The sequence below is a fragment of the Labeo rohita genome, chromosome 5 (genome assembly GCF_022985175.1).
Source record: "Labeo rohita strain BAU-BD-2019 chromosome 5, IGBB_LRoh.1.0, whole genome shotgun sequence".
Lineage (NCBI taxonomy): Eukaryota > Metazoa > Chordata > Actinopteri > Cypriniformes > Cyprinidae > Labeo > Labeo rohita.
In genome coordinates this window covers 41,728,081-41,750,290 of record NC_066873.1, presented here as the reverse complement: position 1 = coordinate 41,750,290, position 22,210 = coordinate 41,728,081, and the positions used below count along the sequence as shown (strand labels likewise).

Genomic DNA, 22,210 nt, shown 5'->3' with positions numbered 1-22,210 from the left:
ACCTTTCAAAAGTTTGGGGTCAGTACATTTTTATTGTTTCTTTCTTTTTTTTTTTTTAAAGAAATTAATACTTTTATTCACCAAGGATGTATTAAGTTAATAATTAAAAGTTTATTAAAAGTTAATAATAAATAATTTACATTGTTATAAAATATTTATATTTTGAATAAACACTGTACTTTTTAAACTTGTTATTCATAAAAGAATCCTGAAAAAAAATTACAGGTTCCAAAAAATATTTGGCAGCACAACTGTTGATATTATCCAACATTGATCATTCTAATAATAAATCCGCATATTAGAATGATTTCTGAAGGATCATGTGACACTTAAGACTGGAGTAACAGCTGATAAAAATTCAGCTTTTCATCACAGGAATAAATTCTATTTTAAAGTATGTTAAAATAAAAAACATTATTTTATATTGTAAAAACATTTTGCAATACTACTGTTTTTTTTTTTTTTCTATATTTTTAATCAAATAAATGCAGCCTTGATGAGCATAAGAGACTACTTTAAAGACTATTACAAGTCTTACTGACCCCAAACTTTTGAACGGTAGTGTATATATATATATAATTTTTGATACCAATTTTAAAATACCCCAAAATATATCTATTGTAATTGTTCAAACATTTAGAATGTTGTTTACACAAAATTCTTAAGTGATTTTAATGTTTTTTCATCTAGATGAATTGGCCTTTAAATGTTTAAATATTTAATTAGCCTTAAAAAAAATGTCATGTGGTGCGACCATGATTGATATTAAAATTAATTAATTTCCATAACATGCTTAATATTTTTTTAGATGTTCTCAGTAATTAGTGTTTACAAATTATTTGCATTTTTTTTTTTAGTTTTTGTAAATAATGATCTCAAATTTTTGTTCTACAATTTCAAAGTTGTCTTCTTAAATGTAGTTAAGAGACTTCTTTTTCCTGTAAATTGTACAGAACTGATGAAAATGTTTTAAAAATACCATTCACTTAAGCATACTGTAGCAGTGATCTGTATTTCACACAGCTTGAACATCTTAAAAAAACGACATCTGAAATTTGTGCTCGACTGCAGGGTCAAAATTAACATGCTGCCTATTGCGAGCGTTTGTTTTTCTTAGCTTGGGAGTGGAATTTGGTAAAATAGATTAAAAATAGTTATTAATAAATAAATAAATGACTAATGAATGCATAGTTATCAAACTAAAATTACATGCCCCAATTTATTTATTTTTTTTTGCATTTTTTCTCATATTTCACAAAGATTAAACATAAACCGTCTAAAATGACCTGCATAAAAATCTATTCCAAATGTTACTAAAATAAAGTGTTTTATGTATATGAACCATCATTTGAATATAAATACACAAAAACTGCCAATCTGGGACATAGATCTATAATGGAAAACACTCTGCAGTGGTCGCACCACATGATATTTCAAATTCAGTCGAAATTTACAAGCACAGAATTGGCCACCTGAACAAAACAAGCTAGCTTTCCACAAAAAGTCACTATGAAGTATATAATAAAAATAAATACTTGTAGAAATAACTTTATTGTTAATATTCATTGTTTTTTTGAGGTCATACCACATGACATCCAAATGTGGTATCTATATACCAGCTGTTAAAAAGGTTATGTTTTTTTTTTTCAAATTTGAAAGAGAGTTACAAATCTGCTTGATGCTTCCATGGGTCCTTGGCAAATTGGTATATGATGCAATGTCCTATATGATGCAATGGTAGTTTCTTGATAGTCGAACCACATGATATTTCATAAAATGGACATCATCGGACAAAGTTTGTTTGGATATTATGATGGAATATAAATTAAAATGCTTTGCAATTTTATACAGCATTACAAAACACTTTGGAAATCATGCCAAATAGTGCAGAAAATTAATCTGAATAAATCTGGGATCATTTCAAAGATGTTTCCAAAGCAGAAGTTATGGTCGGACGGTTGCACCACATCATATTTTGACACTTTGAATAACAGAAAAATTACAAATAACTAAAATGAGTACATACACGGGAGAGGTACTTCATATATATGGCATCTTTTTTTACACATTTAAACTAAACAGAAAATTTAGGCAGCATGTCATTGACCCATATACATATGTATATATATATATATAGAGAGAGAGAGAGAGAGAGAGAGAGAGTGAGAGAGAGAATTTAAACATGAAGAAAACAAACAAGGTGACTTTAAAAAGTGACTTTATATGTACAATGTATAATATTCACTATATATCATTCTCAAACAATGACAATACACAGCTTTTTGGTGAAAAAATTAAAGACAAATAAGATATTGAAAGACGATAAAAACACACAAGATGAGTTTATCCAAGCTTAGTCGTTGTCGTAGATACAGTCTGTAACAAATAAGTAGATAAAAATACAGTACAAAATGATGACAACATAATTTTATCAAATATAGCTGTGCAAGTTAAACCTTACCGTCACCAACATCATCATAAATACAGCCGTCTCTGAGAGAGGAGAGGAAGCGAGACACAAAAAGTATGAAGTTGTGGTCAACCGAACAGCCATTAATATGAAGTCAAACGAGCAATGGCTGACAGCACTGCAAAATTTTACACATTTATTCAAAATTCACTAATAATCACAATTATTTAGGCATATTAAATAGGACAAGTGAGCTTGGGAAAGCAAAAACACTAGCTATTGACTATTGGTGAAAGCAACATGCATTTTTTGCACGCAAAAATATCGTCTCACCAAAATAGAAATAGAAATAAACAGGAAGACTATACTTACTCCTGCAAATTAGCAGTAGACACATAGCCAACTGAAACAGAGAAAGACTAATTAATAAGGGTTTCCTCATCTGATGTAATGTGCTCTTGCACATTTATTATTTCCTAAACCAACTCACATTTCCCTTCGCTGTTCCGGGCGATGATTTTGTCATCTACTGGAAGAACTATCACATCAATGGTTTCTCCAGGTTTGACTGGCAAGTCTTTATTACCAAACTTCTTTATAGACAGTGATTGGAGAACAGTAGCTTTATACAGCACTTTGATTTCTGCATTATACTACAAGAAGAAGCAGTGAGGGTTAGTATACAGTGTCATTCATTCACCATCAGTCAGATGAATGTGTCTTACTTTAAACTTCTTCCTAAACTCTTTCTCCTCCTTCTCAAACTTTTTCTTTTTCTTTGGGTCCATCTCATCCGTCTTACTCGTTGAACTGAACTTTGGAAAGCTGCGGAGAAGATAGAAACGTGATTTTGGGTCAATAAAATAAAATAAAATAAAATAAAGTCAAATGATTTATTTGAAATATATGTGTCATTGTTTTGATGTCAAACATCATTGTTCATTATTTATTATGATTATTTTATTGTCTTAAAATCATTTTAGACTTCTTTTTTAAATGTACTGTTTAATTTTGTGTGTTTTATATAATAAATAACAGTTGGTTTGATATTTTGACTTTTAGACATTACTATGTGATTTAAGCAATCATTCAAAAGTTTTGGGGTCACTAAAAATGTATTTGTTTTTTTTGTCACATTTATAATAAATGTTGTTCTTTTGATCTTTCTATTCATCAGATAATCCTGAAAAAATGTATCACAGCTTCCACAGAAATGTTAAGCACAGCTGTTTTCAACATTAATAATAATAATAAAAAAAAGAAAAAAAATGATCTTGAGCATTTTATAATGAAATGTTCAAATTAGCATTTTATAATGAAATTATATTTTAATGTAGAATTATATATTCAAATAAAAAAAACAGCCATTTAATATTGTAATTTCAAAATATTACTGCATTACTGTATTTTTGATCAAATGCTGAACAAACTTTTGAACAGTAGTGTAACTACTACTGTAAGTGCTAAAAAGATAATAAGTGCTGAAGATGGTAAGTGCTAAAAACTTAAGGATTCAGTGAAAAGAGGAAGTTCAGTTTTAGACTTTGCAGTTTGTGTGACAAAAAGCCAAAGTGCAAATTCATCTTACAATGACCTTGTTGCCAGTTTTCACAAAATGGATGGCACTTTACAAATTTGCCCATATTTTTTAAAATATTAGAAATTTTATTTTGAAAATTTGTGTCCACTGTCCTTCTTTAATAACATGTATAAAGTAACCTGTTAGGAGATGGAGGAGGAGGAGGGAAGTCTGCTGGAATAATATCATCATACGTCTCATCAGTGACACCTGTTGGACAGAAACCATAAACAGAGCTTCTGAGCAGAGCATTTACGTTTATTTATGCATATACAAAACCATTTATCCAAAGCAACAACATTGCATTCAAGATACATGTTTTTGCACATTTACTGTTCATGCATTGTCTGGGAAACGACAAAAACACTCAATCATTAGATATGAGCATGCAACAATTGTATATTTTATGCATTTCTGAATGTTAAAATAAATCCAGTGTTGTTAGATTATTCATATGGCTGTGCTTATACTAAATTCATATAATACATTTATGTACAGTTAAAGTACAGTGTTACTCACCTGCATCATTAAATGGAGTGGGGTCTGGAGGGGGTGGAGGTAGAAAACTGCAAAATAGCAGCAAAATGACAGCAGATGAGAGTAAATTACAATAAATCCACTATATATGTGCTTCAGGTTGAAAGGCAATTTAAATAATACTTATTTACTTAGAAATTACTTTAGACTGTCACCTATCAATGTGGAATTTGCATAGATTAGGGTGTTTTTTAATACACACTTTTTAACACAATACCAGTCAAAAGTTTTGGAACAGTATGATTTTTAATGTTTTTTAAAGGGGTCATCAGATGCTAAGTACACTTTTTCATGTTGTTTGAACATTAATGTGTGTTGGCAGTGTATGTACACATCTACCCTACATTGATAAAAATCCTTGCAGTGGTTTTTAATTAATCTGTAAAAATAATACCCCCTTTTTCAAATCGAGCCACTCTCAGATGCCTGTTGGTGTAGCGTTTGTGAAGGGAATGTGGCTCCTGATCTACATATATCCGTCTATGTTCACACTAATCATTCGTGATCCAGCTTCACTTACAGCAGAATTGAGTAAAAGGGTTTTTCTTATGAATCTTTGTGATCGCCTTTCCTCATAATGTGCTAGTTAGCAAGTTTAGTGGGTAAACGAGGCTACATGCAGGCACCACTGAGAACTAACCAAAGTATATTATAGAGTTTTCATTAAGACCCTAAAGAATCATATCAACTTGTGAAAAATGGGCATCCAATGACCCCTTTAAGGAAGCCTCTTCTGCTCACCAATCTTGCATTTATTTGATCCAACTTACAGCAAAAGCAGTGATATTGTGAAATATTTTTACTATTTAAAATAACTGCTTTGTATTGTAATATATTTTAAAATGTAATTTATTTCTGGGATCAAAGCTAATTTTTCAGCATCATTACTCCAGTCTCCAGTGTCACATGATCCTTCAGAAATCCTTCTAATATTCTAATTAATTTGCTGTTTAAGAAACATTTAGCTTGAATACATTTTTTCCAGGATTCTTTGATGAATAGAAAGATCCAAAGATCAGCACTTATCAGATATAAATAGCTTTTGTAACATTACACACTGTACTATTCAAAAGCTTGGAGTCTGTATCTTTTTTTTTTTTTTTTTTTTTTGGAGAAATTATAGAAATTAATACTTTTATTAAGTAAGGATGTTTTAAATTGATCAAAAGTGATAATAAAGACATTTATGTTACAAAAGATTTCCTTTCCAAAAAAATGCAGTTCTTCTGAACCTTCTATTTTTCAAAGATACCTGAAAAGATTTTATTCAGCTGTTTTCAACATCATCATAATAAATGTTTTTTGAGCAGCAAATCAAAATATTAGAAAGATTTCTGCAGGATCATGTGATTGGAGTAATAATACTAAACATTCAGCTTTGAAATCACAGGAATAAATTACATTTTAAAATATATTCAAATATAAAACAGTTATTTTAAATATAATATATATATATAGTTTTTTTTTTTTGCTGTACTTTGGATCAAATAAATGCAGACTTGGTGAACAGGAGACTTCTTTTAAAAACATTAATAATCTTACTGTCCAAAAACTTTTTACTGGTGGTGTAAATAAATTAATAAACCAAGGCAGCACTTATTTGATTAAAACTACAATAAAAATACAGTATTTTCTACAAATAAATGCAGCCTTGGTTAGCAAAAAATCCTTCTTCACCAAGTATGAATTGTGAACAAAAAAACAATAAAATTGTTACAACAACATAATTGTTTGGATGAATATACCAGTATTTATGAGGTATTAAATGCTTTTGAACATGAGTCACCTGAAATCATTTTGTGTATCATCTGGACAATCATAAATATCAGCATCACATTCAGCTGCTGGTACAATGACAAAATCGTGAAAAGGGGGAAACAAAAAACAAACAAACATTTTTGTATGTATCCTTCACTTAACACTCACTAAATGATAGCTATGTGAGTTAATTCATATATATGAAGTGTATTATGCAATGGCTTACCATCTGGAAGACTGAAAAAAGGAGATTTTTTTAGTAAAAAATATAATTAACAAATTAACCTGAATAATGATAAATAAGTGTACTAATTAAATTAAATAAGTTACTCTCTTACTTATTGAAGTCATCACCTGCGCCCACATCATCATACACCTCCTGTCCATCCTGTGTGTTTCTCACCACATCTAGAGTGTCAGGCTTCACAAAACCATCTACATAAAAGACACCAACACAAAGTCAGAATAGCAGGTGACCTTGGCAGGTCAAAAAGGAACAGACAAACAGGAAACGTCAACCTAACATAGATCAAACACGTTCAGTTTAGCAGCTCTTGTCAGCTCAAGATGTTGTTCAACTTTTTTTTTGATGTCAATCCAGTGCAGTGCAGCAGAGTAACTCACAGTGCCCTTCGGTGTTTCTGGCAAGCCAGTAGCCCTTTGGGTTTTCTGTTTTGCGCACAATTTCTATGCTCTCTCCCTGCTTCAGTGGAAGTTTGTTCTTTCCACCCTTGTGATCCACACTGGCCTTCACCGTTTCATTCACCACAATCGGACCCTTGATCTGTCCAAATACAAACAACAGTGATGGTGTAAGTTTAAACTAATTAACATGTTTACAAAAGTGCATCAGAATTATAGTTACATAATCTCTATGGAAAAAAAACCTTTTCAATAGATATAATATAAATAATATATAGCATATAAAATATGTATATACATATTTTTAGTTACAATTACATAACTGTTGTTTTGCTATAAACAAAAATAGTTATACAATGTCTATAAGCAAAGAAACTCACCAAAACCAGGGTCAAATTCAAATTCCAAGTCAAATTTCACAAATAAATACATACATTTTGTATATTATATATATATACACACACACGCACACAAAACACGCATACAGGTGTGCATAATTATTAGGCAGCTTTTCTTTTACAAATAAAATGAGTCAAAAAAAAAAAAAGAAAAAAAGAGAGACTGAACTCAGACTGAAAAATCTAAAATTATTAAATGCCCATGAGAAATATTAAATATATATTTTATATATATATATATATATATATATATATATATATTTGTATTATATATTTTTTTATTTTGAAATTATATATATGTAAATAAAAATGATAAAATATTATATACATACATATATACATATATATATATATATATATATATATATATATATATATATGTGTGTATATAATATTTTATCATTTTTATTTACATATATATAATTTTAAAATAAAAAAAATATATAATACAAATAATTATATATATAATATGTATAAATAAAATATTATATTTATATACATTTTAATGACTATTAAGTGCAATTTCTCACCAAACTGTAATTTTGTACTATTAATTTTTTTTTAATCAACATAAACTTTTTCATATCATCATAAATAAAAGCCAGTTAAACAAGTACCACTATGATCATGGAGGTCATGATATGAAAATATAAAAAAAATAATGTCATAAATAAAATCAATTAAATGTGAAGTAAAATATAAATTTTGATTTTATGGTGAAATGTTGTCTCCAGGTGTGTTCTTGGCAGGTTTTGTGAGATTCTTAAAAATAATGAAAAATGAAATAAATCAAGCACTGTGAATTGTTTGTAATTACTTTAAACTTCTTCCTGGCCTCCTGCTCCCTTTTGTCTCGCTCTTTCTTCTCTTTCTTCTCCTGCTCCAAGCGTTTCTTCTCTTCTTTTTCGAGTTTCTTCTTGAGTTCTTTTGATTCTTTTGTCGTCTTTTCTTCTTTCGGTTCTTCTTTGTTGTTTTCTGGCCTGTGTAAAGGAGAGTTTTCCATTAGCAGAATTTTGAGTTTTCCTTGTTTTTCTCTTCATTAATTATATAACAATTTGAAACCAACTGATTTGCAGCCTTTGAAAAAAAGTGAGCAGCATTTGCCTGTGTAAAACTTGCTATTACGATGCTAGGTGCTGCTTCACATGTTTTTTGAAAACTACTTCAAGTAGTAGCAGGAGTGAAATGTAATACAGAGGTTTGCTTAAATCACTAAGTATTTTGAGGAATAGTAATGCTTCTCTTTACAAAGCACCATTAATTTAATACTCTCACCAGTTGTGCTCAAGATCTTCGTACATTTCTTCACCCGACTCCTAAACAGGACACAAACAGCAACATCATCACTGGCTCCGTAAAAGTTACTGCATCAAAATCAATGAACTGCAATGAGTGACCTCCTGCTCACTACTGTTTTGGTCAGTCCATTAAAATCAGACTTTGTTGTTAAGGCTGTCATTTCCTTTTGAGATGCTGATTCTTTTGCAGAAGTAAGCAATAAATAATGCTATTTAAAACATCTCTATAGAGATGTCAGTTAATACAGAACAAGCAAACACAACGAACTTTTCATCTTTACCTCAGCATCATTGCTGCTTTTATCTAAAACAGAAAACAGACTTCATTAAAACAAACTTATAGAAAACAAAACAAAAGCTTAGCATTAATTATGGAGGAAGTCTAAAATCACACCTGTTGTCTAAATGTGACTGCATATGACACTTGCATATGGTCTTTCTAAAAAGTTCACCAGCTTTGATATTTTTGTAAGGCAATGTCATTCAGACATCAAGTATCTAGATATTACTTGTTGCCACTGCACGTATCAAACATTAATATTAAATAACTTCTCTGTGAATGGCACCTAGTGAAGTCTCCGTCCGGTTTATGACGTCCGTATCATCATAATAATCCTCATCCCTGTTCACAACAGAAGAAACACAGTTTTCACAGTAAATATAAGCTTACTTTTGAATTGTAGCTTCACACATCTTTGTCTTAACAGTAAAACATTCAACTGTATTATTGCATTCTCTCATAAAAACTGTGATACAGTTTACAAAATTGGGATGGCAACACTATGAAATTATGAACACATACCATGAGCTTAGCATTGTGGCAATGCAATAATTACTGAAAAAATATATTGTTGTCTGCTTAATAATTTTACCATTCTACTGAATTTTACCATGTTCAACTGCATTTATGTGTATTTTTACTCATGTGTCACTCTAAAGTACTTTGCTCAAATGTAAATGAAAAATATAAAAAATGATAAATTAAATAAAAGTCCCCATGTAGTCAAAATTTGTATCTCTTAAAACTGATCTTTGATCATCAAAATGACATATTTAAATGTTTTTCTTGTTAAAATAATTTTCTCATGACTTAAAACAGATTGAATGTAACTCTACCCCCCTTGCCTCATTTAATATACGCAGATCTATGAATATGAAAATTAGCCCCGCCCCCACGCAGTCACACCAGCCAGAGCCCCGGGATCCACTAACCGAACTGTGGTAAACGAGATATAATGGCGAAACACGGATAATAACTGATAAAGCTATGTTTTTACTAGGGGACGACTACAGTGGATACTTTAACATTTGTTAAAGTTACTTACTTGACGATGTTGTGCCCTCAAAATGCCTTGAAGGCTCGAAGGCAGCCTAGTTAGTGATTCCAGTTCGCGCCCGCGATCATATGCGAGTAAAGTGCAGACGGCAATGCGGGAGATTTATAATGTGCTAGTTAGCAAGTTTAGCGGCTAAACACGGCTAAATGCGGCTAAAGTAAACAGGCTCGTCTCTCCACAGAGAGAAGAGGGGCGGGGCGAGCAGAACTCATTTGCATTTAAAGCAGCCTCGACCAGAACAGGATGATTTTTGCAGCGCTGATTTTGACAAGGTAAAAAGGGTGTTGTTTTAGACTACCATTGAGACTTTTTAACCAAAGTATATTATAGACTTCTCATTAAGACCCTAAAGAATCATATCAACTTAAAATGGGCATCCGATAACCCCTTTAAAATAATTATTACATGGTACTTTTTCATATTTTAATATTTTCATTGTATTGTGATGATGTGTCAATCTCCAGAATTATTATTGATCTAGATGTTAAACTTTAATTTCTTAAAGTGAACACTCACACTGGAGGGGGAGCAGGTGGAAATCTTAAGTCTGGTAGAGGAGGTGGCATCTCAGATGTGATTGACAGGCGTTCAGGAGGCGGTGGAGGAGGGAGGGAGAAATCCTCCTCAGGGTTGCTGGTGTTGGATACTGATGAACCAGCACATGGAAACAGAACATGAAGCAATAAAAACTAAATAGACACTGAATCATGCACAAGTGTGTAAATGTAATCACATGAATAGAATGTTTTGGGATTTTTTTTTTTTAACTAGAGTTCACAGGTTAGGGAAATAGCTTTTGTATGTTTAGACAACTGTACAGTAGGCCCAGAAAGCATTTGGACACACTTTATGAATGCCTTTATGTTAGATAATGACAGATTAAACAACCAGAACCAAAGCAAATGTGACCCTGGACCACAAAACCAGTCATAAGCAGCACAGGTATATTTGTAGCAATAGCCAAAAATACATTATATGGGTCAAAATAATTTTTTAATGCCAAAAATCATTACGATATTAAGTAAAGACCATGTTCCATAAAGATATTTTGTACATTTCCTACCATAAATATATCAAAAATTCATTTTTGATTAGTAATATGCATTGCTAAGAACATCATTTTGACAATTTTAAAGGTGATTTTCTCAATATTTTGACTTTTTTGCACCCTCAGATCACAGATTTTCAAATAGTTGTATCTCAGCCAAATATTATTTATTATTTGTGACCCTGGAACACAAAACTAGTCATAAGGGTCAAGATTTACACATCATCTGAAAGCTTAATAAAAAAAAGCTTTCCATTGATGTATGGTACTGGAAATGTTTGAAAATCTGGAATCTGAGGATGCAAAAAAATTTAAATATTGAGAAGATGCTGCAAAACCCATGCTACTTTTGTGGTTTTGAGGTCCAGGGTCACATTTTATTTTTTATCAAATTAATAAATGCATTAAATTGATCAAAAATTACAGTAAAGACTTTTTTAATGTTACAAATAATTTATATTTCAAATAAACGCTGTTCATTTGAACATTTTATTCATCAAAGAATCCCAAAAAATAATGCATCGTTGTTCCACAAAAATATTAAGCCATAAAAGCCATGTTTTTAACATTGACAATAATAATAAATGTTTTTTTGAGCAGCAAATCAGCATATTAGAATGATTTATGATGGATCATAATGATGTTGTAAATTCGGCTTTGCATCACAGGAATAAATTATATTTTAAAATATATTCAAATAAAAAAAACGTATAAAAGCAGCCTTAGTGAGCATAAGAGACTTTCTTTCATAAGAGACACTAAAAAACCTGACCCCAAATTTTCAAACAGTAATGTGTCTGAAATCTCACAGGTGTTTTGGGTGTGTACTTGCAATATTTCAGACATTTGAAAAGAATGAACTGAATCTTTCTCATCTGAATAAATACACATCAGTTTAGCTTAAATAAGTTTAATCATGGAGGTCCGTATCTTACCGTTCTCACTGAACTTGCTGAGGTTAACATGTGGCGGTCTCTGTGGTTTGGCAGGACACTTTCCTAAAGCAAACACGCTGGGAAGAGTCTTCTTTTTCGGTACTGACAAATCCCCAGTATCAGTTCCCGATACTGTACTGATCTTTTCATGAAGAACAGGTTTCTGAGTAACAGGCGGTTTGGGGGGAGTCTGAGATCCAGCTTCAAAGGGGGCTTGTGTAGACGCATTCTCCAGTTTCCCTTTAAAGGGCAGCTTCACTCCAACAGCATCACTTCTTGAGTCACTACTGGTCTTGTTATTAGAAAATGTAGGATTGAATCTATTCTCAATTGAGTTAACCGTAAAGTTCGGTTTGACCATAAGCGGTTTAGGAAAAGGCTTGGAGTCTGCGCCTTTATTCAAGTCCACAGGTTTGAGTTTCACCGGCCTAGGGAACAACACAGGATTCTGGTCATTATTCCCGGCACCCCTGAATTGATTGCTCTGAGCAGCCAGGGAATACATTCCTTCACCACCCAATGAGTTGAAGTGAGACATCAGGGATTGTACATTAGAGAAATTGGCCTGAAACATAAAAGAAACATTAGTAACACCTTACAATAAGTCCTCATTTGTTAACATTAGTTAATGCATTAACTAAGCAATATACACTACCAGTCAAATGTTTTTGAACAATAAGATTTTTAATTTTTTTTTAAGTCTCCTCTGCTCACCAAGCCTGCATTTATTTGATCCAAAGTACAGCAAAAACAGTAATTTATTCCTGTGATCAAAGCTAAATTTTCAGCATCATTACTCCAGCCCTCGGTGTCACATGATCCTTCAGAAATCATTCCAATATGCCGATTTGCTGCTTAAGAAACATTTCTTATAATTACTATCATCAATATTTAAAACAGTTGAGTATTTTTTTTTTTCTGCAGGATTCTTTGATGAATAGAAAGACCCACAGATCAGCATTTATCTGAAATAGGAAGCTTTTGTAACATTACTCACTATAACATTCAAAAGCTTGGAGTCAGTATTTTTTGTTTTTTGGGGGGGGAAAGGAATTATAGAAATTAATACTTTTATTTAGCAAGGATGCTTTAAATTGATCAAAAGTGACATCAATAATGTTACAAAAGATTTCTATTTCAGATAAATGTTGTTCTTCTGAACTTTCTATTCATCAAAGAAACCTAATAAATTCTAATAGTAATAATAATAATAAGTGTTTTCTAAGTAGCAAATCAGAATATTAGAATGATTTCTAAAAGATCATTTGACTGGAGAATCACAGGAATAAATTACATTTTAGAATATATTCAAATAAAAAAAAAAAAACAGTTATTTTAAATAGTAAAAATATTTTAAAATGTTACTGTTTTTGCTGTACTGTGGATCAAATAAATGCAGGCTTGGTAAACAAGAGACTTCTCTAAAAAAAAAAAAAAAATCGACTGTTAATGTATTTTTACAGCATCTATTAACACCCTTGTTACTGTTAATTAACAGAAATACAACCGTTCAGTGTGCGTGTTAGCTCTCGGGTGCACAGGGTTAACAGTCATAGTTTTAATTTTAAATATGCATTTTGCTGAAAAAGATTTGGTGTAGAAACAATTTTAACCCATAGATTGCAAGTAACACATTAAATAAAAATTAAAAGTAGAAAGACTGAAATATTTTTCTTGTAAAAATGTATTCCAATCATTTTTATTTACAACTTAAAAAAAAAAATAAAAATTATATATATCCTCTAACACAAAGTACTACACAATTTCATAACTCACCCTACATTTGTATGAAGCCAAATCTGAATCGTGTGACTTGTTGAGGAGACGTGCGCTATGACTTTAATATGCAATTAGACTTGGTGGGCAATAAAATGGAGCAAAAAAAACACAGTAAACAAGGTACCTATGCAAACCTGATTCTGTTTTTAAACAAACAGTAATTTTAGGTTTAAAAAAGGTCATTTTCAGATTAAATTAAAGTATAAAAATGCTGCAATTTTCATACATAGAGAAACAAAACAGCCTCATAAAAAGCACATTATAAGAAAAAAATTAAAAAAGGTTTAAGTTTAAAATGTAGACCATGACTAGTTAAAATGTAATTCAGAGTAAGATCAGTTCTTAAAAGATTTTAAAAATCTAAAGAACCTTTTTCCACTATAAAGAACTGTTTGAAAGTTTAAGGTTCTTCATGGAAAGACGACAATAAAGAACCTAAAAGCCACGCTGAAAACTTCATCAACCAAACACAACATCCAGCAGTGGTAATGAGTTTTGCATGGTCAAAACAACTCACATTTACTTCAGAAAATCTAAAAATAAACTACATTAACTACAATCACTAATATTGTAATTAATGCAGAAATATACAAACCCTAAGCATGCAGGCTATAAAACATTTTAAAAAGCTGTGAAACTGTGCATATTCACACCTTTAGGGTTCCGCCTTTACGCTAGCCACTCTTTACATTTACAAGCGTGAAAAAAACTGAGAACTTTCATACTGCCTTCTGCTTCTTCAAAATGCAGCTATATGATTGATATATTATGCATTCTTATCAATCACATCATATAATGATCAATCCTAATAAGAAAACCCACAAGCATCAAATCACTATTCCAATTACAGCATCTGCTCTATTATGCTGCACTTACACAAGTACAATCAAAGATAAACAACCACCATCAACAGCAAACTGAGAATCATATCAATCATAATAAAAGATGTTCATTTAAATAAATCAGCAAAATTTCCCTGCAAACTCACCCAGCCAGCGCATAAGTGTTCGTGCAAGACTATAGTAGCTCTGAAAGTAACGAGAATCACAAATACACCCAGAGGAAATGCATGTTTCCATTACTTTAATAAGGAAGAGGTGTAACCAGGGTTTCACTATCGAGCATCACGACCCTGATCTGGGGTCAGGTTTAACAACAGCTTAAAACCACAGTATCAATCTTTGGACTTTCAGAGCGAGAAACAACACAAACTCTGGTTAGGTGGTCAATGCCAATGACACAAGCATAATCGATAATAATATCTCTGGTTTTTAGTGGAGGAGCATATGAAGGTTAGTTTTCTAATTCAAAAAAGTATTACAACGATAGCACAAACGGACTCACCATAATGATAACGTGCTGGAACAACGAACACTAGATTACTGTTTTGTCTGTGGAGTCTTTTCAGGGAGTGTGGTTAAAGGAACGGGAGAAGTGATGACTAAACAAAGTTTTGCAACAACTATTTTCTTCCTCCTACATGGCACAAACGTTTCAGCAAAACACATTCACTTGAATAAAAATGAGTGAGAAATACGTACTTTTAAGACAAAGAGGACATCAAAAATTTAATTGATCACTTCAGTTGAAATCTGATTTGACTTTACATAGTATGTCGTTAAAAAATAAATGCCATTTAACTATCATAAGGAAGAAGGAACGCATTACATACGTTTTTTTGTATGAAAGCCAGACACTGATCTGGTGAATCTTGCAAAAACATATCTAGGTTTTACCTCAAAATCAAATATAAATGTTATTATATAAATATACTACAAAATTGGATCATCATCAAATTATATAATATTACTATAATTATAAATCATTTTTTGTTAGAAAATTATGCCTGCTTTTTACTCTGACACATAATTTTCACAACAGTTAACCACAACTTTAGAATTTATTTTAAAATTACAATCTATTTAAATTTATATATTTATTTATTTCATTTTAGTATTATAATAATGGGAATTGGGGGTAAACATGCTTAACTATCCTAAAAAGCAGGCCTTTTTATTTCATTTTTTAAAAAAATGTAGTTTCTTGCTTTGTTTTGATGTGAAATATGATCCAAGTGAGATGTATGTATGTCTGTAACTTATAGCCACATTTTCATACCCCTGAATAAGTTCCATACCAGACAATTTGTTTTGGAAAGCTGTATGTCTCTGTATACAATCCTACGTTCTGTCTGATAAGAGTGTGTCAATGTCCTGTATGGCTTTGGAGGTTTTCTCCAGAGCTTCGAAGATGCATTTCTCTGTGAGTTTGATCTCAGGCTGGACAGACGAATGCTCACAGCTCACAGATCTTTCTGTATGACGCAGGACGGGGCTGTTCTCCAACAAAACTGGTGGTTTGTGTTAAAAAAAAAGTTTACCTAAAGGTATCCTGTTCTCAATAATCAATTTCCACAGCAACAGGGTCACATAATCTTACAAAAAAGGATACAGTTAAACCTCTTGATCTTTTCCAGTTCAGAAACAACAGACCTGTAGGGGTGTACGAATCAGGATGAAGAAAAAATTTAGATTTCTATTTTAAGTTTAAGTTTTTTGTGTAAGTGTATAGAAAAGAAAAGCTTGGACATCATTCTCTACTTTAAAATACAGAGTTCCTTAGCACCTGCATGTTATTGGCTGTGGTGTGTCAGAATGGGCGGAGTCGGAGAAAGCCACACCCACTGCACTCATGCTCTGATCTGTCTGTTTTACCCAGTCACACCACTGCACTACTGCCGACACATACCTGATTGAAAAAGAGACAAAATGAAAAATTAAGTATTTTCATAAGCAATTAGTGTATTGAATACAACATCATCTCTTTACCTTTGATAAGTTTGGTCTGTCTCAACTTGGACAAAAGTTTGGTGCCCATCTGGCAAATTGAGCTGGCACCACCTGTGAGTTTCTGTCTTGAGTCTCTGCTCCATTTCTCCACACTGCCATCGCAAATACATAAAAAAACAAAAAATTATAAATTCATAACCTTTAAAAAAATATACAGGACTTGAAACAACTTTGTTTATTGACATAACTGAATTTATAGTCCATTGGGAATCTATGACATGCTGAAAAGGACTGAAAAATATAGCAAACAAGCAATAAATTAATGAATTAATTAGGGCTGTCAAACGATTAATCGCGATTAATTGCAATTAATCGCACCAAAAATAAAAGTTTGTTTACATACTATACGTGTGTCTACTCTGTATATTTATTATGTATATATAAATACACAAACACACATGTATACATATAAAAAAAAATATTTATATGTATATATGCATGTATATGCATATATATTTATAACTGTATAGAATTTAGATAGATAATAAATATAAATATTTTATATATAAATCTAAAATATTTTTCTTTCATATATACATGTATGTGTGTGTATTTATATATACATAATAAATATACACAGCACATGCACATATAGTATGCAAACAGAAACTTTTATTTTGGATCCGATTAATCGTGCTTAATTGTTTGACAGCCCTAGAATGAATATATATTTATTAAAGTAAACTATATAAACATAAAATAGTGTTTTTTAAAAGTTGTTTTTTTACTAAATTAACACAAGAAAAAATTATATTTAATTATCATTTATGTACAACAACATAATCAAAAATAGTAATAAATCAGCAATATTCGATCATATTATTATTAATTATATTATTTTATAATTGCATAATAATAATCATTTTATAAAAAACAATATTATAATATAATAAATATTTATAATATATATCATTTATATTTATAATAAAAATAATTTAATTTATTTAAAAAAGCCATGCAGCAATGCACTTTAGTCAACATGTTTGCACAATGTTGCAAATAAACTGTTGAATTTTAGTTTGAAAATGTATATCATTTGAACCTAATTCACCTTAAAACTTAGCATTTCAATGGATGTAAGTATTTCAAATTGGTTCAAGGTGAAAAGCTGATTAGATGTGCAAGTAAATGGTAAAAAGTACATACGTGATGTACTTGTGCAGGTGTATAAGTGTCAGACTTCCACATCATCTGCGCTCTAACTCCGTCCAAAAACAAGACCTCGACAGTCCCATCTGAGAGAGCTTTAAAATATCCTGTACCTGCCACGGTCACCTCCTGAACCACACGCACACAATCACACACTGCAGCCTGCTGAAGACAGCCATTATTGTCACACACATCCATATACACTGGACACAGAGCGAGTATCTATCAGAAGGACATCACACACACCTCATTCCAGCAGTAATTAGAAAGCGGGGACCTAAGAGAGCTTCTGGCCTGGATGAAGCATTTCAGAATCCTGAAATGAAAACAAAAATATTAACATATGCTAGTTTGTGGAATGCACAGAATCACCCAGGCTGCATTTATCTGATCAAAAACACAGTAGACGCAGTAAAATTGTGAAATATTATTACAATTTAAATATTTTTTTTCAATTTGAATATATTTTCAAATGCAATTTATTCCTGTGACGCAAAGCTAAATTTTCAGCATCATTACTCCAGTCTTCAGTATCACAGGAGTCTTCAGGATAATTCTTATATACTCAATTGCTGCTTAAAAACATTTATTAGCATTATCAGTGCTAAAAACAGTTGTGTTGTTTAACATTTTGGAGGAAACTAAGATTCCTTGAAGAATAAAAAGTTCAAAAGAACAGTATTTGAAATAAAAAAACTTTTGTAACATTATAAATATCTCTACTGTCACTTTTGAAATTTACAGTAACTCAGTTCAATTCACTAACCCTCAGTACGAGCAATAGTACCATGATTCTTGACTTAATATATTGCACACTTAAATTTGGGTGTCATTATCACCCCCTAGTGACTGAACTCTATAGATTACACTCAGTGAATCGTGGCTCAAGGTTGATGTTCATTTGAGAGGTTGTGAAAGATAGAAAGCCCCTTTATAAACAGATGTGATAGTTAATGTTTCAGGTATTAAATTTTGGTTTTAACATGCTGTCTGCTTGTAAACATCTTATCTCACCTGCTGGCCCGTGTGACAACAGATTGGATGGAATACAGCTGACCCGATACGTCAGGTGGGAGCCCACACAGGTAGTAAACACACTCCACCACCTAAGAACACAGAAATCATGCAGTAAATGTATAATGTCAAAGTGAACACACTACAGAGTGTCGTCTTACATCTCTGTGAGCAGCTCCAGCTTTGTAATGTGTGAAGTAATTGGCTAGAACTCCATTAGATCTGATGACTGAACCATCACCAGGTGAGATCTCTACCATCGGAATCACTCCATCTACTATACTGAAGGAGAGAAAAGACAAGAAAACATCATCAGTGTTACACTTGATTTGTTTGACACAGCCCTTAAAGGAATAGTTAACCCGAAAATTAAAATTCTGTGATCATTTACTACGTTATTCCAAACCTGCATGAGTTTCTTAGGAACATAAAAGAAGATACTTTCAAGAACACTGGGAACCAAACAACATTTTCACTGTATGGATAAATAACTGAGACATTTCTCTTTTATGTTCCACAAAAGAAAGTCATCATAGTGATCTTATGAATAAGTCATAAGAGTGAATAAATGATCAGTAACTAACTAATCAAAAACAAGTAAAGAGTTATGCAATATCTCTTTCAGTAATTTTATAATATATATAATATAAACATACACCAGAAATAGTGCTAATATTTTTTTATTCAGTTAAATTCCTATTTGTTTGGCAGATTAGATTCTCATTAGCCTATTAATGGTTTTTAAGATGATGTAATGGGTAATGGTGCTACTGTATGAACATGAAATGAATCAGCACTCACCGGTATATGATGTCTTTGCACCAGACCACTTTCACCAGCTCAGCTGTGACTTCCTCTTCCTGGTCTAGCAAATCAGGATTTACAGTGTCATAACGCCACCTAATAATGAATTAGAGTAGTGAATCTCCCTAAAGCCAGGTCACATTTCAGTAAAATAAAATAAAATAATTTATATTTTCCTTTTATTTATAATATTTAATTTTGTGGGAGAATTAAATATTTATTTTATTTATTTATTTTATTTTATTTAATGCACATTATTTAACATAAGCAAACACAAGTCAATTATTTGCCAGATTTTCATCTGCAGTCCTTGTTCTTGGGCTGTTCTTGACCGTCTGAAATTTCCACAGATAAAGAGAGATGACATAAGACTGTATTTTGTGTTTGTTTGCAGTGCTCACCTGTGCTGATGAGGAGACGGACATTTTAAAGGCAAAGGTTTGGGAAGCTTTGTTTTCAGCCCTGTTTGGGGCTCTGTTGAACCTTTTCTATCTTGTCCATTGACAGTATTTATTTTACTTTTTTGTGATTCCCAATGCTTGAATGCTAATGATAGAGGATAGCTCCACATCTGTGGGTAAAGTGCTCGGGAGTACTGCTGGATCACTCTGGTGTACACGTCCACCTTCCCAGACTTCAAGCATGCTGATTCCAGTCTTTCCATATTGGATGGTTTTACGATTGACCCAGGATGGTCCATCCGAGCACCCGCTGAGGCTTCAGAGAGGTTTAAACCCTTAACCGTGGCAGACTGTGATGACAAGCTACATAACAAACATGTGCTTTTGTGTTGGTGACCTTGAAAGTTTAGATACTGTGACTCCACTTCATTTTGGCTGGAGCGACAGATAAACTCCACTGTGAACTCTTCTCCAGAAGAAGAAAGGACGAGTTTGGCATGTCCATCTACAGAGCAGACTGTGATCTCTCCATGCGGCCCGGCGGTGCAGAAGTCAGACCCGGGCCACTCCACTTCAGTTATAGCACTGGTAAATGTCTACAAATTAGCACAAATGAGAAACTAAGCTGGATTAACATGATTTCAGTAATATAAAGCAATCCCTACTACAGCTTTAGGAAAGTCTAACCTTGTTGAATTCCACAGTTATGAGCTCCTCAGGCAAGTATGGATGAGTTGCATACTTGTTTCTGAACTCCAAAGCATTCAGTACCAGTGTCTAAAGAAGAGAGGAAACAAATCAATTATTAATTTATTATACTGTGTACCTATACTGACAGCAGGAAACTACTTTATACAGACAAATATATGGCTATACACTACCACTACAGCAAAAACAGTAAAATCTTGAAATATTTTTACTATTTAAAATAACTGTTTTCTATTTGAATATATTTTAAAATGTAATTTATTCCTGTGATTTCAAAGCTGAATTGTTAGAATCATTATTCCAGTCACATGGTCTTCAGAAATCATTATAATATTCTGATTTGCTGCTCAAAAAACATTTATGATTATTATTATTATTATTATTATCATGTAGAAAACAGACAAGTAGATTTTTTTTGTAACATTATAAATATCTTTATCATCACTTTTGATCAACTTAAAGCATCCGTGCTAAATAAAAGTATTAATTTTTTTTTTTTTCAAAAAAAAGCAAAACAAAACAAAAAAATGATTCCAAGCTTATATATAGTGTCTAATGTTACAAAAGCTTTTTATTTCAGATAAATGCTGATTTTGGATCTTTCTATTCATCAAAGAATCCTGAAAAAATGTTTTAAATATTGATAATAATAATAATATATTTAATATAATAATAAAAAATGTTTCTTGAGCAGCAAGCAGAATATTAGAATGATTTCTGAAGGATCATGTGACACTGAAGATTGGAGTATTGATGCTGAAAATTCAGCTTTGATCACAAGAATAAATTACATTTTAAAATATATTCAAATAGAAAACAGTTATTTTAAATAGTAAAAATATTTCAAAATTTAACTAATTCTGCTGTACTTTAAAGAAGAGACTTTAAAAACATTAAAAACATTGCAAATCTTACTGTTCAAAAAGTTTTGACTGGTAGTGTAAGATAGATAGATAGATAGATAGATAGATAGATAGATAGATAGGGGTAAGAGTTAGATATGTTCCATGAAACTGCAGATACAGGTTTTGCAGTACAATGAAAGTTACTGATATATTAATGGGGATTATTAAGACATTTATGTGGCTGAAAGGGTAATATATGTACCTTATACTCGCTGATGGCGAATCTTGTTCTCTGTCTGACTCTCTCTTTGGGCTGTAGCGGGTGTGCAGAGGGTGACATGTGTTTCTCTATCATGAACTCAGATCCGCAGGGTGAGAGCTGCAATCTGCTCCCATCTGCGTAAAACACATCCACAGACTCATCCACATACATGAACATAAACCTGACCGAACACATGATTCCCTTAACATGAGACACACAGCGCTGCGGTTAGAATTCAAACCAAACACATAGTCCTTTGACTACGACTGTTTAAACGTAAAAACCAAAATCACTTAAGTAGTACAAACAAAGTCCACAAATCGCGTTAAATTGTTGTTGTTGATAGGGTCGACCGATTCGCGAATCGATCGTCCTTGAGAGTCGAATCTTTTGATCGATTCAACTTGTTTACGAAAGCGGAGTGAACCGATGATTTGATTTATAAGGATGAGAAATA

The 22,210-nt window shown here is 31.9% G+C and overlaps 2 protein-coding genes across 4 annotated transcripts; both read right to left on the bottom strand.

Annotated features, from left to right (window-relative positions):
* Positions 1 to 1,475: 1,475 nt before the first annotated feature.
* Positions 1,476 to 15,926, bottom strand: LOC127166101 (FYN-binding protein 1). 2 transcript variants are annotated; one of them, XM_051111186.1, is made up of 18 exons: positions 15,859 to 15,926; positions 11,943 to 12,507; positions 10,476 to 10,605; positions 9,189 to 9,244; positions 8,904 to 8,926; positions 8,600 to 8,640; positions 8,142 to 8,304; positions 6,909 to 7,068; positions 6,623 to 6,719; positions 6,511 to 6,521; positions 6,313 to 6,370; positions 4,509 to 4,555; positions 4,130 to 4,199; positions 3,136 to 3,235; positions 2,901 to 3,063; positions 2,783 to 2,813; positions 2,462 to 2,493; positions 1,476 to 2,376 (listed from the first exon to the last, which is right to left on the bottom strand). In XM_051111186.1, exons 2-18 carry the CDS (start codon positions 12,478 to 12,480, stop codon positions 2,354 to 2,356), a joined length of 1,743 nt encoding a protein of 580 aa, XP_050967143.1. In that variant the 5' UTR covers positions 12,481 to 12,507; positions 15,859 to 15,926; the 3' UTR covers positions 1,476 to 2,353. The 2 variants fall into 2 exon arrangements, with proteins under 2 accessions (XP_050967143.1, XP_050967142.1); XM_051111185.1 differs by lacking the exon at positions 15,859 to 15,926 and adding an exon at positions 15,066 to 15,136 and having other exon boundaries at positions 1,479 to 2,376.
* Positions 15,892 to 22,118, bottom strand: c5h5orf34 (chromosome 5 C5orf34 homolog). 2 transcript variants are annotated; one of them, XM_051111183.1, is made up of 12 exons: positions 21,754 to 22,118; positions 20,626 to 20,715; positions 19,939 to 20,534; positions 19,535 to 19,633; positions 18,895 to 19,015; positions 18,734 to 18,825; positions 17,966 to 18,035; positions 17,717 to 17,884; positions 16,550 to 16,662; positions 16,347 to 16,469; positions 16,173 to 16,213; positions 15,892 to 16,071 (listed from the first exon to the last, which is right to left on the bottom strand). In XM_051111183.1, the coding sequence occupies exons 1-12, from the start codon at positions 21,946 to 21,948 to the stop codon at positions 15,902 to 15,904; spliced, it is 1,878 nt and encodes a 625-aa protein (XP_050967140.1). In that variant the 5' UTR covers positions 21,949 to 22,118; the 3' UTR covers positions 15,892 to 15,901. The 2 variants fall into 2 exon arrangements, with proteins under 2 accessions (XP_050967140.1, XP_050967141.1); XM_051111184.1 differs by having other exon boundaries at positions 17,717 to 17,881.
* Positions 22,119 to 22,210: the final 92 nt, after the last annotated feature.

Bases quoted from the DNA above. Each gene is read 5' to 3' on its own strand.
- c5h5orf34 (XM_051111183.1), bottom strand. From the start codon at position 21,948: ATGTGTTCGGTCAGGTTTATGTTCATGTATGTGGATGAGTCTGTGGAT. The intron at 20,716-21,753 runs GTACATATATTA...TCTCTTCTTTAG, and splicing joins TCGCCATCAGCGAGTATAAG to ACACTGGTACTGAATGCTTT. The intron at 17,885-17,965 runs GTGTGTGTGATG...GGCTGTCTTCAG, and splicing joins CTAATTACTGCTGGAATGAG to CAGGCTGCAGTGTGTGATTG.
- LOC127166101 (XM_051111185.1), bottom strand. The intron at 4,200-4,508 runs GTGAGTAACACT...TCTGTCCAACAG, and splicing joins CACTCCATTTAATGATGCAG to GTGTCACTGATGAGACGTAT. The intron at 2,814-2,900 runs GTGAGTTGGTTT...TCTCTGTTTCAG, and splicing joins CCGGAACAGCGAAGGGAAAT to TTGGCTATGTGTCTACTGCT.